This window comes from Diuraphis noxia, unplaced genomic scaffold (genome assembly GCF_037042655.1).
Source record: "Diuraphis noxia isolate RWA-SAM2 unplaced genomic scaffold, SU_Dnox_SAM2 contig0001, whole genome shotgun sequence".
Classification (NCBI taxonomy): domain Eukaryota; kingdom Metazoa; phylum Arthropoda; class Insecta; order Hemiptera; family Aphididae; genus Diuraphis; species Diuraphis noxia.
The window spans coordinates 24,882,067-24,901,116 of record NW_028301711.1 but is presented as its reverse complement, the minus strand read 5'-3'; the positions used below and the strand labels follow the sequence as shown (position 1 = coordinate 24,901,116).

Here is a 19,050-nt window from a genome sequence, read left to right as displayed (position 1 = left end):
ATGTAAGCGCACTGATCAAAAAGTATACTTTCGTATGTTAATTAATTTCGTATATAATATTATCCTTTGAAATGGATATGGAAAAAATATAAAGAAGTTTAGGTTACAAAGAATAACATGGCTATGTGTATAATAATAGCGCGTAATAGGTGTCGAAAGGTGGTTCGATGAAGATCTATATGGATTTCTTATTGATCAAGAATAATTACGTTAATATAAGATATTGAGGCCATCCAAAACAATGCAAGACATACTAAGTTTAGCTGCATTGCGCGTAATTACAATTCCATCGTCTGACTAATGTCCCGTAACTATAGAACATTGTCTGGTGAGATTAAAAAGGTTTTTTTCTTTTTCTACTTAGAATTAGAGCATATCAATGAACTTTCCGTTGTATTATTTTTCTGGGCCTGAATAAATAGACTTTATTCTAAATAGATAGACATTATTTTCAAAAATATACCTACCTACTGTTATTTATAGAAAACATGTTCAATTCAATAAGAAAATACGTTTAGTCGTAAGCTATTCACTGTATAATTACGCACATTGAAAGCTTCCTATATATAATTTATCATGTCAGATTGGATTCATTTTCGTTATTCAAACATTTTCCGTTCATCGTTGAAACGATTGTATACTAAGAATTGTCCATATAAAAATTATTATGAGCTTTTGTCATATGATGTTCATCAATAACATGAAATTTAATAAATTCTTGAAGACTATTTTTATTATAAATTGTTTCTTATGATCAACTGTCGATCAGAGAAGTAGAACATCTAGATTCTGAGCAGAACGATTGGTTTTACAATAATGTGTCTTTTCATTTTATTATTATATATTCTATATAATGTCTATATATATATTATATTCCTATTTATTGTTAAACATAATACTACACATACTTCTTTGACCCATGGGAAGGAAAAATGCTCATGTTTTATCAATTAATTGTTATTCTGGATAGTTTAGATACCTACTTTAAAAAAGTGAAAATAAATAATTGAGTTAAAGATGCTTATCAGAGACATTGATAAATAAGGTGTATTGAATTTTGAACTCGTATAAGTTAAAATGTTTACTCAAAAACACTGAACAATATGGTATTTTAATTTTTGATCATTAAAATATTAACTGGCTTAGACTTAACTGCTAAACCCATAATTTGATATGTTACAACCACTTAAACCTCGTATTAATTGAAATTTAAAATAAATTCATATTAGTTTATATTAAAATGAAATATTTTAAATATTCAATCGTCCATCTTATTTTACTATACTCTTGATACAAACTATTATTTTAATGTGAACAATTTCTATAATTCTGTTATTAAAACAAATCATTAATTATTGTGTACATTTTATCAGTGATAATTATAATAATAAATTTCGACGATAAATACATCATATCATTACACTATAGCGTTTAATTTTAGAAGAAGAGAAGTAATAATTTTTTAAGCGGTTCATTACTGCATTTACTGTTTATTAACTGAAGATGTATTTTAGTTTTTGTATAAACGCTTTAAAATTAGTTGTACGTAAAAACCGCTGAAATGGGCTTGATCTCATTTCAAAAATTATGGTAGCACAATGAAGGAGGTTGTTTTACTTGTAATTCTCACTTTTAGCAGAATGCTTCATTATTCTGGACTGGCGAGTTTCTCCATTTCGAAACATCGGACAAAAAACAATTAATCAGCTTGACAGCGCGATTTTTATAAACATCGTTCTATACATCTTTGTAATTGTATAAGATTAGGCCTAGACGGCAAAGGTTAATCTTTGCGTCCCAATTTGCTATTTTCAAGAATGACCACGTATTGAAACCAGTGAATAGACCAGTGGTATTGAAATTTAATGACAACATCAAAATCTGTATACAACTCCTATGATAAAGTATAATGGACGTGAGTATTGACTGTAATGTAGGTACTCTAAAACATTATTGATTTAGAGCTTAACATCCTATGTTATCGCATATTCCATTTATTGTAATTATTTGCCAAGAACCATATATTTAGGAGGTATCTATCTGATATATTATTTCCGTTACGAACAAAAACTACATCCTAGTAACTCCAAAGCATTTTTATGGATACATTTTTAATTTATTTTTCTCAAACAATATTTTGAAAGTTAAATAATAGCCATTGGTATAATAGTTGATTGTCATTGGATGTGATCTAACTACTTTTGTCGAAATTAATTAACCACTGTTATGATCTGATCTCAAATAATTTATTAGATACGTGCGATTATTATTTGTAAAATAAATACTTACAATATATTATAATACAATGAAGTCAAATTGTTTTAAAAACGTTGAGTAATGAACATTTCGAGAGATTATCTATTAGAGTTTTCAATTCACTTAAACTCAACTATATTGAATAGAGTTTAGAAATGTTAATGTATTTTATTATAGCTTCTTGGATAATTTTTAGTTATGCGGTAATCCATATATAATTAATATGATGGTGATTGACATTTTGTAAACGTGTATATAAAGTATAATTTTTTAAAGCGTTACAGCCAATTGTAGTTTTGTACAATATTGTATCATATTTAAATATTATAGTAATGCACTTGTTTTTTAAATGAATTATTAATAAACAAATTGTTGCTATTTTTAAAATTGATGTATTAAACAAATCCCAACTAACCGCATTCATACAAATATTTGTCGTGATACCACTAATGTAGACAGAGTATGATTAAATAGTATTTTAACACACACACACATATATAATATATATATGTAAGAATACATCACTCGTATTGTACATCATACAATATGACTTTTTATTTGCTGTAAATATTTACATATTATTATTTTAAGCCCGTCGTGAATCTGAGGGACTTTCATATAAAGTTTTTTATTAAAACTCTTTTAAATTAAAATTAAATAATATAAAGTGCTGTATTTTATATTAGGGCTCGGAACCAATATTTACATTGTAAAACGGAAAAATAGATTAATAAGATTACATTTTTAATGGTAACTAGGTTATCTAATGTCAATTGTGCTTTCAAGTAATTATTCGTTTATAATATGCATTAAAGATTTAACGCGTTACTAATAAACATGTCTGTATATTTTTAATAGTTTATTTTGATGTTCATATTTTGGAATACATATCATTAACTTATCTTATAATAATACATGCAGATTATTAAACTCTTAATAAAATGTATGTTTGTAATTATATAAGTAGGTGCGAAGTGAAAATAGTGATTATAATTAATTACTAAATTCATCATAATTAACCAAAAAACTATAAATTTAACTAAAGCTCATCAAGTTTATAAAAATAATTATCAATAATATGATATCTCTAAGAAACAGTACTGATTAGAATTTATATTTATACATTTGTTTGATATTATGTAAGATTTTTTTTAACATGTTAGACATTATGTAAATAACAAATATCCTAATAATATGTATTTGATAAATACTGATCACTACTGCATATCGTGTAAAACTACAAAAAAATAGTTGTATAGTAATTTAAAGCTGTCTAGCTGTATTCAACTATTTATTTCAATTTATGAAATATGAATGAATGCATATATTATATTTATAATATTATATTTCAGAGAACTTTGTGTTGGCTTGGAAAAAAGGAATAGCAATTTTGACAGCTGGTACAACTAAAGTGACACCGGAAGAACGTATCCGGATTGTCGAAGGATACAATTTGGAGATTCGCAATGTGCAAATCAACGATGCTGGCAATTACATATGCCAGATTGGAACACTTGAACCAGTAGAATTAAAACACACGCTGCAAATACTCAGTAAGTATAACCATTTTCTTATTTTCTTCGTTTTTATGTAACAATATAATGAACGATGAGGTATCAAATTCTCAGCCAAGAAAACTACCTAATTAAAAACATGTATATTATAATGAACACTTTTTGTCAAAAACATAGAAATTTTTTTCACCAGGATAAATTCACTTTCATATTACATTAGTAATTAGTGTACTTGAATGAATTGATTAAATTTCAAAGTTTTTGATTAAACGTTATAATAATATTATTTTTCACGTTTGAAGCCAGTTAATTGAAAAATCCAAAGTTATATTTTTTGCTGTGGAAAAAATAATGATGTCACGTTCATTATATATCGATAAGTAAATAATTAAAATATATCTATTAACCAACTGTGAGGTATAAAAAAGAACAATATTATAAATTTAAACAATACGATCATGAATCAATATTTTTCATAGACTGTAATTCAAATAACATTAAAACTACTTTATTTTTAACCATATTTATGTAATTTCATTGATATGTAATATATTTCGCCTTTATCGAAAGTTACATTTAAACACACAACAAACGAACTAGGTATATGCAGTGGTGCAGCTTAAAATTAAATTATTTAAAATATGAGCAATATTATAATATTATGTATACATAGCACCTTAGAATATATATATATAATTGTTTTTATAGTTTTATACTTACAATTTGTTAATTACTCTATTCAGATTGTACTGGAATATATCATTCTAAATTAATCGAATGGACACAAACACCACACTGGCTAAATACAATACGAGTGTAAAAAAGAATATCCATAAAAATATGCTACTGCAGTGTACCTAATTTGCCTATCTAACACGCCGTGTTACCGTGTTTTGTTTGTTAAAATGTGTAGGCATTAGACACAATTTTATACCTATATAATATATTCCTTATCACTTATCAGACATTAACCGAGAAAATTGATCTTATGGTTGCACCAATGACACTGAATAAGAGAAATGAAAAGTTTGGATATTAATTAACATGCCTAAGTACTCACTTACTTATTCTTATTATAATTGTATATTGTATAACAAATAGTATTTAACGCTTTCTTATTTTGATTATTTCTAAATATAGTTTCAAAACATTTTTTTCACTGTGAATAGCACCAGAAGGTATTCAAGGAGGAAGAGGGTTGTATCCCCCGATCATTTTTCAATGTTTAATGTATATAGAATGATCAAAAATAAAAGCTTATGAAAAAATATTTAAAATTTTTGTAGAAATAGTTAATTAAACGTTAGCATATTTTATTTTTCTTGGTTTTTGATGAGCCTACTACAATTGTATATCTTTATTTTAATATGATAATCTATTTACTAAAAAAATTATAATGATAATAAAAAACATGTTAAAAGCTTTCGTGTTGTACACAATTCGTTAATTTATTTGTATAAGTTCTTTAAAAAACATGGAATATGGTTTTCTGATTACAATAACAGACTAAAAGAAACATTTCATACAATTTAAAATTTTTATTTTAAAAAGGAAGTCATTATTTTTTTTTTTAATAAAGAATTACAAAATCACTTAACTTATGATATTATTTATTATTTTATTTGATATTATATGTACTGTAGACAGATGCTTACTTACTTAATTTAAACGATTTGTGATGACTGATGAACAATAACCAGCCACAAAGTATAAAAATAAAAATTCAATGTAAAGATAAATTGTATCAATAATTATAATAATATTGTACAATATGCCAATCATAATAATTATTTTCCTTTATGAAACTTGCTATGCAATAATTAATATCTTAAAATTAAACTAGTGAAGTGAGAATAATTTTTAATTTAAATAATAATTGAATGATTCACTATTTAAAAAATCTAATTTACTACGTCGTGACATTTAAAATTCATAATCGCAACAGTATTCATTAAAATATCATACAATATATTTAAATTTGATATTTATTTTCTTACAAATCACCATTAAATTTTAAGAAATATTACACTACAAATAAATAAAATGTCAATGTAAATAATATCCGTACATACATAGTATATAGTATTGACATTTAGTTTTCGAAAATGTCGTGCATAAGGAACACCTAAGTAAATCATGTCACGTTTGGAGTGTTTTATAATAAATCTTAGACTAGAACAGTGTAGTGAACATCTGCTAGTTAGTATCGTGTTTTTTTTTGGAGGAGGAGGAGGAAAAAAATTACCAAAAGAAATAAAGTAAAATATATAGAGCAGAAAACAATACATTGAAAATATAAATAAAGGATAATTCAATGAACTCACAAAAAATAATTGTGGTAAATTTAATAATGGACATTACGACAAGGTACATTTTGGTTTAACGTTTCTGTTTATATACATAGATTAAAGCCCATTTGTATAACGTGGTAAAATGCGGCATATGGTTCTGTAATATTTTAGGGCAATAAATATAGTGCAATAATTTCCATAGCAAGTAGGTACAAACAATTATTTGATAATACAATCATTTTGCAATAACTCGTTTTTATTATCGTCCTAAAATTTAAATACAATACAATGATTCAAAACTACATCAACTCATAATGGACGACAACATTGAGATAGTTCTAAAATATTAACAACAGCAAACCTCAGTTTAATATTCCTTAATTTATGGTTCTTTAATTCATGACTCAATTTATAAAATATGGTAACATATAGTTATATTCAGGCCGGGAATAAAATATAACTATATAAGTATTAGTTTTATTTCTCAAAGCTTAAAATTTATTAGTTTGTGTCATTCAACAATTTGAACAAATTTTAAAGTGAAATTACATAATATATACATATATACTATACAATATGTCTACAATATTTTGATAAAATGTGTTTTTAGTATGATATTTGTTTGAGTGCTACAAAAATTTAAAATTAATTAAATTTAAATTTGAAATTCTTGAAAATAATTTCAAAAACACAAATAATTAACATAATCATAAAATCAAATACCGTGGGTTACGATTTTTTTTCAAATAATAATACATTATGCGGATGGTCATTAGGCCCGAGTATTAGGCTCTTGTTTGAAAAATACATAGGCCTTACATATATGACTGTGAGTGGATAACATAAAGAAAGTGAAAGGATGTAATATGCCGAACTCCTTTTACGCTCAACCGCCCTTCCACCCTTAACGAATCTGTTCTTTTGTCCAGTTCTTCAGCAACCCCATGAGTACGAAATTATCTTATGCAGTACACTCACACACAATTCGTTTGAGCATATTTTTCTTTTGACACAATGAAACTGGTATTGTAAGTATCTATAATGAGAAACGTGATGAATGTGTATTTCATTTTGATAATAATATGTGAAAAATCGAAATATCGTATGTAATACATAATGCATTATGTAATAGACAATTTGTCAACATTCAGTTTAAAATGCATTTATTGTATTTGATCATACGTTGTATTTGTTCTGTGCACGATACGGTCAAGTACAATATTAAATATATAATTTAATATATGGCCATCATTTCTGTGTTGACATATTTCTTTGAACAAAATGACTTTTGAAACTTTCAAAAAGTCATGGATTAGTTGGAGGCAAGGTATGACAATTGAGTGTACAACTAACCGTCTCTCCCTGAAAGTTATTCTGGGTGTGAACTTGTTTTCAAAGTTTCAGTATCAAATGTAAAACACACAAATGAAAAAAATAAAAACAAAACATATCATTTACTTGATTTTGGCATTTTAAGTATCGATTAAATGTTTTTTTTTTTCAACGATAAGCCAAATACATAACATCACACTATGTTATACAATAATATATAAGAGTGTGCAGATACTGTGTGTAATGTACTAATGTAAGTTACAATATATTTATTTTATTTACGTATTTTGTAAAAAAATCATAAAATCATAAAATATAAAACGCAAACATCTTTAATTTTAATTTTAACAGAAATATAAGATTTGTATAAATAAAAGTAATGAGTAGGTAAAGTATACGAAAACATTGAATTAATTAAGTACAATAACTCAAAGATAAAATATTACAAATTGTTATCCTAATTACATTTTCTATAGCCCTCTAAGCTTATTTTATATACCAAATAACTACCACCTCCATTTTATTTTAATATTAATATTTTACAATTTATATGTTAAACTAATGTCAGTTCTAAATGAGAAAAAAATCTTTGCTCTTTCACAAGAGTAGTAAAAATTCAAATTATAGCACAATTATTCAGTTACCTGAAGATGGGTAAATCTGGATTGTTATGATTCGACTTAAAATACTTCAAGTGGAAATTTGTCGAAATTTCTTAATATACAATCTTACCTGGATTAATTTTTCATGAATATCTTTTTTTTTTATTTGTGTTAATATTTTAATTAAAATAGTATTAATTTTTAACAATAAAATATAGTTGAATATTCATACAATTATATTTTTAAGCCGCTTCAAGATATCATAAATTTAACTAAGAACTTACGTTAATTTATAACTAAAGAAGGGTTTATTTAAAAAGGTATTTTAAATTTGTTGACTTTTAGTTTGTTTACCCTAAATATTTATATTTAATCCAAAGATAGTACAGTTTAACATATACATTAATTACTGGCATCAATATACTTTATTCCTATAACCGATGGATGATTATCATTTTATAATATTTTATACTGGAATAAGAAATAACTGAAAACTCTTAATATATTATTAGGTATTTTGCCGTACATATTTCAATTTTTACAAAATATTTAAGCATGAATTATTTATATCTTAAATATTTTTGACAGTTTTATTTTTTGCTGTTTTAGTTTTTTTGTATATAAAATGTAGGTTTTCTCTCTATTGTTTATAAAAAACTTTTTGTTGTTTGAGACTATTCATTATTATATTAATTGGCGAGAAATAAAATGTATTTAATAGAAAATTAGCAAATTAAACAATAATTAATAAAAGACAGATAAATTAGGTCATTATGAATGAAATATGGTAACACTCGTACGTACAATATTTTTTTTTTTTTTTTAATATATATGAATCATTTATGTCTATTTAATTTTTAATTAATTGAATAACAACATATACCAACACCTAATATATGCACAAATTCTTAAAAGTTTTAATATATGTTAGTAGTATTTCCAATAAACAAAAAGTCTAGATTTCGATAATCAGTCACAAAAAAATGTGGAAAATGTTGAATAAATACAGTTATTTGAATCAAATAATCAAAATATAAATTATTTTAAATGGTAAAGAAAACAAATTACTCGCATTATAGCCAAAAACAATATAAAAAAATCCAAGGATTTTATTTTTCAGTATTGTAGGTTTCATGTACCTACAATATTAAGGATATCATTATAATTAGCAATTGTTAAAATTGATTATTATTGTTAAGCCGTTGTATATTATATAAAATGATTTTGAGCTGAAATAATATATTTTATTTATTATTAACTATTAAGATTAAATCATTTGTGTTGATCTAGTTTTATCAAAAAAAAAACAGCATGCATTTTTATATTAATTAGGTATTACATATTTACATTTATATATCATATAATATGATTGTTACAAGTTAAAATATTTTAAAACAATGTAGAGCAATATGAGTAGGTTGGTGGCCTTGCTGTATACATGTTTCAAAATTAATCTAAATGATTTGAAAATTTTATTATGCATAGAATATAATATACGTAATTCAAAATATACCATGTCCTTGAGTTCAGTTTTTTATAAATGTCCATAAAATAATTAAGATCATAAATGGAGAAATTATGATTATTCATGTAAATATCCATTTTCGTCAAAACAAACTTTAAATATCTATCAAAAAATGTATCAATGAATTTCTGATGAGTTTTAACACATATAAACAAAAGACTTTGTAATACATTTACATGATTTTAGACTTAAATACAATTTCAAATGACTATAACTATAATAGCTTTAATTTAGTCCGATAAATACAAACCAGATCTAATTTGCTATCAAAACCCTCACACACACTCCACTTTTTAAGTTGAAGATTGGAGAATTTTTGTCACCCATGATTGAGCCAGAAAAAAACAAATTGTTAAACCAATACTTAGATTTATCGTTTTGCTTAGAGCCTAAAATATACGATCAGCGCTTCTAGTATGAACTAAATTATATTAAGAAATTCTGGTTATAACTGATTTCTGGTTGGATTACTTTTAAATACCCTCGTAGCTTATTCCTTGAATACAATTTTCAACCATTAGATTAAAAAAAAAGTAGTTCGAAAACTATTTATTGTGAATGGCGAAATAGAATAATATAAAAAATATATGTATGTTAAAATTAATAAATTATCATTTAGGTACCAGCAATAGTATCTATATGCTATATTCGTCAATACATCCACTATTGAGAGCGGGTTTAACCTACATTTATTCAGTACTGTACTCTATGTTTATAAAAAGCTTTCAAGTGCACTGTGATGGAAGATAGTGAAAGATGAAACTTTATATTATTCTTTAAATTTATTGTCCAACCAAATCTAAAAATATTTTAACAATAATACAATATCCAATAACATACAAACGCATTTTTTTTTTTTAAATAATCAAAGTTTTATTTTAAATGTATTGAGTTGCCGTTGGAAAGTTTCACTTAAGTATATACTTGTGTATTTTTTAGTTTGTATTGAAATCTTTGATATATTCTACGATTTCTCTGCAACGTCAATATTCCTTGTCACTTTTCTCATCAACTCTCAATCAAAAATTGTTTTACGATGCATAAGAGGAACCAAGTGTTCTCTTTAAATCCCGAAATTTCCGTTATTTTTATTTATTGAATCATCTTCAAACACAATACTAATAACTAATACATTTTCAATATATAAAATATTTTTACGATTATGTCCCAAAAATCAAGCTTATTGTAATAAGGAACAGCAATGAAATTTTTATCAATAACTGTATGACGTATTCCTATAATTGTATAGGTATTAAATTATTAAATTATTATTATACCTAACTAAAATTACGTATAAAATGTATTTCTCTTAGTTTTTACCATGGAAAACATTTTGATACACTCAAATTGTTCAATATAACGGTAAAAACGTTGTACATAGTATTTGAAATCAATTTAGATATATCAATAAATTATATAATATATAGGTACTGCACTAAAAGTTTCCTTTGGACCAACTACATACCTCATGGCTAAAACGTTCATATTATTTTTTTTCATTATATTGGTATATTCCTATATATACGTAGAAATTTAAAACGGCCAGTTGTTGTTTTATAGCCCTCTAACACTGTGCATTCGTGTGTGCATAATTGATTTATTCGTTTCCTATGTCTGAGGCGCGTACACAACAAAATTGTAATAGAAGCACAGCAAATATGTATATACGAACTTTATGTTTTATACATAGGTACACTTATATATAATGGTGTGTCAGTGTGTAGATACCTATTCATATTATCCCTTTTTCTCTCTTTTCTCCGTCCGCCTTATCTTAGCTTCGACGCCATCATATAACATTTTTTCTTCTCCTTGGCCTTTCTATCTCCCTCAGTTTACACCATACACAATACTACATGCAACTGACTACTACATCTATCGACAGTTATGGATTTTTGAAATTTTTCGTTATTATTACACCTACGTCCACCCTTGTAATTTATTTTCAGTCGAGGTCACTGGTTTTAATATCGAAAAACTCCCCTGTCAATACATGTAAGTTTTTTGACGATTCTTGTCAAATAGGGGAATTCGTAAAGGTGGATTGTTCACTTCAACAATAAATACAATAACAACAATGAGCTGGTTTTAGATACTTCAAAATGAGGGTTGGAGCCTCATATTTTTTAAAAATTGAATTATTATTATTATGTTACACTATTGTCAACCATCGATCAGATAATGGTTTATTTTAATTTTTAAAAACTCAAGTTTATACAATTACCATAATGTATTAATGCACTTGTTCACACGGTTCTAAACAAATACTACACAATTCTTTTTAAAATTGCAGTACTTGTAACTTATTCTATTATTACCTACCAAAGTGTTAATAGAATAAAATGCTTATAGTTAACACGAAATACAGTGCTGTAGAAAAATATCAATTTATTTTGAGTTTTTCATATTTTATATCATTAAGATACATTAATTCAAAAATAAAGAACATATGATTTAGACACAAAATGTTTTTGAATATTGAGAAAAAAATGAATTATACATTACATAATTATATATACGCAAACTTATTATATGAATAATAATTTAAAAATAAAAATACCATACATTTTGTTCAATTTGCCACTCGAAACTAAATATTGGTTATTTGAAGCACTAAAAAGTATATAAACGCATAATTGCTTCATAAATATTAATCGTAAATGTTTATATTATGGTTCTGGTGCAAAATAAAAGTTTCAATAGCCTTTATTAATGAACGAGCTGTGGAAGTTGCGACCGTTAGTTGCATATTATTATTATTTTTTGTTGTTGTTGTTAGTCCTAACTGTCTGAATGAAAAACATAAAATATTTTCACAACATTAAATTAACCAATGGTCTCTGAAATAATAGTATAACAAAACAAAAATATATTAAATGAATAACGTATCTTGGTTTTCATTGTTCTTCGAAATCTCACCACGTCTTCGTTATTCGTCACTCAACACTGATAATAATCCGTTATGAGTACAACGGTCGTTTTTATACTGCTTTGGGTGAATACCAATTGCATCATCCCTTGTTTGACGTATTCCAAATCGATTCACCTAAAAGCTAAGACACATTGTCTTTACTGAAGTGATAATAATAACTGCTTGATTCCAACATGTACATACATGATTTCAACCGTAAAATTGTTTTATTTTTAAAGATATTACTTAACTTAAAAACCAAATATATTAGACGTCGCTCAAAATATAAATTCCATTAATTTTTATAAACTATAACGATAATATTAACATAAAATTACGATAAAATTCAAATATTAGAAAGATAAAATTTAAGTCACTTTCTATACTATCATGTTATAATTTCAATTGATCTTAACTAGTCAACCGTGAACTTTTATTCAAGTTACATTACAGTAGATGGTCAAAATGTCAGCTGCCAACAAATTTATAATAAGTTACAGTATGATGTGTAATATTTAAAGCTACAGATACCAATTAAAACTTTTATAGCCCATAAATAATCTTAGCTCAATTATCGCATGTTGTGATTAAAATAGATTAGGTAAATAAAATATTTGTTGACACTTATATTAGTTTTAATTTGTTGAAATGAAAAATATTTATTATTAATCGCGAATAAAAATAATTAAAAACGAGTTTCAAAAGATTTATTCTAGTTATCAATATTAAGACTAATGCAGAAATATAATATAGTAATTTCCTTGTTTTTATAATATAGGTATAATCCTTTATAATACATATTTTATTTTAAGCTTGCAACTATACAACATGATAAAAAGTGATCACTATACCTTCAGTTAACAACACAGCGCTAGAATTTATTATTCCCATGCATTTGAAAGCAATCATTTTATTATTATTATAATGTTACAACTATTTATATTTTTTTAATTTTAAGACATCAAACAAAAAAACTAAAATTGTGAGAAAATATTAATTTATTTTTTTAAAGTCCATTGAATACTAACTACAGTAGCTCTGAATAAAGATTGAACCATTTTATTCTTAAACGGTTTTTTTTCTATTTAATTGAATACGTTTTATTCTAACATTTAATTGTAGTTTATTGACATCGGAATCGTAATTCAAAAAAATTTATATTACAAAACAATTTAGATTATAATGTTCACAATTTTATAATTGTTTATTTCATATAAGTTTTATCAACCAAGACATATTATCAGCGTGGCTATACTCGTAAAATCGTGATCGATTTTGAGCGAGCTATTAGTGCAACAATACTTCATCGATGTTGTTGCTTTTTTTTTTTTTTGTCTCAATGATAACTATACCATGATTAGACATTGGCCAGTGATGGCTGACTCGTATAAAAATATAATAACATAATTATGTGTGGCATGCATATATTTTAACGAATTCACAGCTTATTAAATTACTTATATTATGTGGATGAACTTAATGATTCTGATGATAAAACATAACATTAAACTATTATATTATAATAATTTACGTACAACAAATAGAAAAAATTAAAACAATTCATATATCAACTCTTTATAACACACTTAAGTAAAAATATTACTTATTTTTGTCAGCTAGCCGTAGATTAAACTTTAATAACTTAATATATTCACATTTAAATTAATTATAAGTTTCTATTAAGTATGCCAAGCGAATTGTTTTCTATGTAAATATTACAGTTAAATGATCAATTTATTAGGTATTTAAGCAGACATTACTATAGTCTATAATATACGCATTAAGTTTCTTTTTAAATTCGAGAATCGACCAGTATTACCTATATATAGACAAATATTTGCGTACTTATTCCACTCAAAATCAATTTTTAGTTATGATAAATTTTTTCAATTTCAAGTTTATTATATCCCAAAGTCTTGTGGCTGGATGAGAGTAGTTTCTAGTGCCTACATACTACTTTTTCATAACCTGTAATATTTATATTCTACATTCTGTGCAGAAATACGATCGTTTTGATGTGAGTAATTCAAATTTAAATGCTCAAATTTTAATTTTAATAATTAAAAAGACCTAGTTCTGATCTGGTTTATAGTAAAAACTAAAACTATAGCTGTCACCAAACGTTCAGTTATACATATTTGTATGCACACAGTTTAAGGATTTAAAAAATATTTATTTAATTTTTTGATTACAATATGATTTTACAAAACATTCATTTTACCATCTGCTAAATGAATAAAAAGTATTATATATTCTGTAAAGTAATATGTAACGGAATCTTAACCTAAATTAGCCCGAATACATGATATTCTGTACTAGAGAAGCAAAATAAGTTTACCCATTAAGGTAAACCCTGTGATTTTTACTCAAATCGATGTTATTGTGTGTTTAAGGCACTGTATATACTAAATTATTATTATTAAATTTAAAAGTAAGTTATTGAAATAAAAATTAAAAACAAAAATAAGCTTTATTTTTATGTAAACAATTTGTCTCCAGACAACGGGTAAGAAATATAAGATGATTATTTTATCATGGAAGCGGTAATATCTTGGGAAAAATAACGATTATAATTCTTGTTTTTAGAAAAAGCTATTTATAATCTAAGACAAACGAAAAATAGAATTTTTAAATGTTTAAAAAATAAACTAATATTTAAATTTCTTAACATAATTAACATATTATATAGGTATATGAATAATCATATAGCAAAAAGTACCTATAATATACATATAAGTTATATAACTTGTATAGTTGCAAATATAAAGTATAGACAGTAAATATTATTTAAACATAAAAAAGGTGGCCATAGGTTTCAATAGTTTTAATTCATACTTAAAATTTTTCCAAAATAATTATAGTTAAACTATTTGGCACTCGTAATTCATAATCCATTTTAACAATTTTTAGCACTAGGATATTATTAAATGTATAAATATCAATGGTCTGAGCTTAAATAGGGATTTAAATGTGTTTTTAGGTTGGATTTCAGACGATTTCAAGATATATTGTAATTAAATATACATAAGCACAGTGCATCTTTTTGTAAACGTTGCTTCTTTACAAGAACATAAGATATGGCAAAGAAAATATGTGCAATAAACTTTAAAAGGCTCAGTACAAACAAAGGTTGTTTTCATTATGCCTTTAAAGTGGAAATATACATCTTCATTTACTATTGTTATTAACATAATGGTTTGAAATGAAAGACATTGAACTAAAGTCTAAACATTAGAACGTCATTAAAATCATTACCTTTTCTGGAAAATAAATATGATTGGATTTATTTTATTTTGTATGGTATGTGTATATAACATAAATTATTTCATGATTAGACTTTAAAATTACACCAACTGCAGACTTGTCATTAAGATCAAAGAAGAAATAAATAAATCATTAAAGAATAAATCACATTTAACATTGTGACATTAAATTGTTTACACCAATTATAGAGAAAAATTATATGCATTAAAATTTAACATGCATTAATAAATAGTTCATCTCATAATGCAAATATAAACAATATATAAATATTAGAAAAAAAACTTTATGCGACTTCTTAGTATTATGTATTATGAATTCCACCGTAAAAAAAAATACCACGTTTTAATTAGGATATACATTTATAATATTCGAACAACATTCATATGGTTTTAACTGATAACATTTAAAACTTTCCAGAGCTATTGTATATTTTTATGTAACAAAAAATAATTTATATGTAAAAATAATTTAAGAAACTATTGTGTCATTTATATGTAACTAAATACCTTCATTTTTGTTACAAGTTAATAACCTTAACAGTTGAAGCTGTACCGCGAATAATAAAAAAAAAAAACTTTCCTATGTGTTACGATAAATTGGCTAATATGTTACCGATCAAACAATGATTTTGTAAGTTTAAAATAGGATGAATTCATCATCCTATTTAAAAAGCTACATAAAAATACGTTATTTAAAAGAAAAGTAAAGTATCATGTTTTGTGTATAATTATGTCTAGCAAGACATCAATAATTATTAGACAGTCTTATAAAACCTATAGATAGTTAACATTTATTAGATACCATATTTCAATTATGATTGCTAATTATTGGATTATATATTATTATTCTCACCAAGATGCCTTTCATGATAATACATTTAAAAAAAAATTATCCAAATTTCTTGGAATTAAATATAGAATGATTGATTGAAATATTTAAACGTATAATTTATATTTCAAATCGTTTAAAAATTCATTAGTCATAAATAAATGTATTCTTATCATTATTAATATTTTGAGTAACCTAAAAAAAATATATATATACGTATATACTAAATATATATTACCAAAAATAAAACAATTTCAAATACAGATCATTTTTTTTTTAAATACTTTTTTTAGCAATTACTTCGTATACCTAACCAGTATACCTGTTTATTTATTTTTTTTTTTTTTAGTTCCACCAAGGATTATTGGTATAACATCAAATGGAAAAGTGAGTGCTAAAAAAGGGTCAGATGTGACTCTTCAATGCAATTCGACAGGAAATCCACCACCAACAATTACATGGTCTCGTAAAGTAAGTTTTTTTTTTCATATTTTGTTATAGAACTATAATTATATTTTTAATTTAATTTTCTGTGTGTATTTGGCACTACTAAAATAGTTAGATAAAAAAAAATTAATAAAATGTATTTAGATTTAAATATATTTCATACGTTATGTAGTAAGCAATTTTAATTTTTAAAGATTTTAAACTTAATAATCAAAAAAATTGAAAAATAACTTTTTACTCTTGATAAAAAATACTTGCATGTTAACAGAAATGATAAATTTTCAAAGTTGAATAAAAAATCCAATTACCTACAATAAGTTTTCCATGGTTGAGTGGAAAACATAATAGTCTTCAAATGTATCATATATAATATGCCATAAAAAATATTTTATTTCAAAAAGTAATGTTTAAATTTAAATGTTCATCTGTGGCGTAGTTTTAAATGTTGCAATTTAATTTTTTCCCTAACATAATATTCTTTAAATTAAATCAAATGAAAAATATAAAAGCAATTATTTTAATAATCAGTATTTTAATGAATCTGTGCACAAATTCAATATTGTCTATATTATGCATAAAAATATTCCATATTTACCGTGGAATTTTTAGAGTGTATATATATTTAATGAAAGTTCTGTACCAGAAAAAGGGTTTAATGTAATTAATAAATACAATTGATTTAAAAATAATTTTGTTAAATAATTGTCATGTATTAATTAACAGCATCTTCGGAATAAAAGTTAACAAAAAGCAGTCGATGAAATAAACTAAGGGGATGTAAATGTCAATATTATTCATTTCATTATCATAAAAAAAAGTCTTATTAAACAAAGATATTTTCGTATATCTTTTTATTGACCCTGATAATGCATTTACAAGAATGTATCATATTATCGGATACGGAAATAAAAAAACAACTTCATAGTAATGTCAATTCTTTAAAATAGACAATAGTTTGCAAAGAAAAATGAGTATGAAATGATCCGCAATGAAAATAATAAAGTATTACAATAAGTCATATAACTGCGTGGTAATAACAATAAGAAAGAAAGAAAGAAAGAGATTCAAGTCGAGATAAAACAAATCCAGCAAGATATTAAACTGTTACAAGATACATTAATAATTGAGTCAGAAATTCAGGATAGTGTAAATGAGGTGTCCCGAGGTAAATGGAATTTATAGTAATAATGCCGTGGGTAGTAATGACAATGACATACAACTATGACCCAAAGGCAAAATGGCTGTAGTGTTTGATGACAATAGAAAATATTGAAGTATTAACAGAATACAATTTCACACAATTCCATTTGATGGCACCATCAAAATTAGAATTTTGACGATACTCCTATAACAGCTACGTGAGCCATTAAAATACGAATAACACTCAATAGTCATAATTATATGACTATATATATAATTATATTACCTTTTAACATGTTAATAAAATTGTGTGATGAAATGCTTTTTTGGAAATCAACATGACTCGATAGTATTCAATGTTAATTGTTTCATTTTTGAATATACGTGGTATAATAAAGTTTCATGTATTACCTAAATGATAACTATTTCAAGTTAAGACAATATACAGCCTATACAAAATGTATAGTACAAAACAAAAATATAGCGTAACATATAAATAGTTATAACTGTTTAAAACGAATAATTGATTGAGGTCATTACAATGCACGTAAATAATTAAAGTGGTTGGCAATTTCGCCTATAGGAAATTGATAAAATCCCGATTACTAATTCATTGGTCGGTGAAATTTAACTCGAAACAATTTTATATTGTTATATGCCAATTATAAAATATAGAATGTCTCATATTCTGTTTGTCTTCGTATATTCCTCCCGCCTATAATAATAAACTATACATTATACCACTGTATATTATCCGCTTATTACTAAAACTTTAAAATGTACATTAAAATTTGAATATACTTAACGGTAATAATAGTATTTAAACTTTTAAAATATTTACATAAATTAACACTAAAAAGTAGGTACTACACATTTTTAAGAAAAACGGGAACAGATTTTTTTTTAGTTTGAGGCAGGGGTCGAAACCGTTTCATTTTTT

At 24.8% G+C, this 19,050-nt stretch overlaps 1 protein-coding gene across 2 annotated transcripts in view; it reads left to right on the top strand.

Moving 5' to 3' along the window:
- LOC149060369 (limbic system-associated membrane protein-like) overlaps nucleotides 1–19,050 on the top strand; it is a 589,994-nt gene that overhangs the window by 496,079 nt on the left and 74,865 nt on the right. For both annotated transcript variants that reach the window (XM_089220603.1, XM_089220597.1), the window contains exons 3-4: nucleotides 3,609–3,809; nucleotides 16,873–16,994. In XM_089220603.1, coding sequence (XP_089076729.1) covers nucleotides 3,609–3,809; nucleotides 16,873–16,994 — 323 coding nt within the window. The remainder of the gene's footprint in view (nucleotides 1–3,608; nucleotides 3,810–16,872; nucleotides 16,995–19,050) is intronic.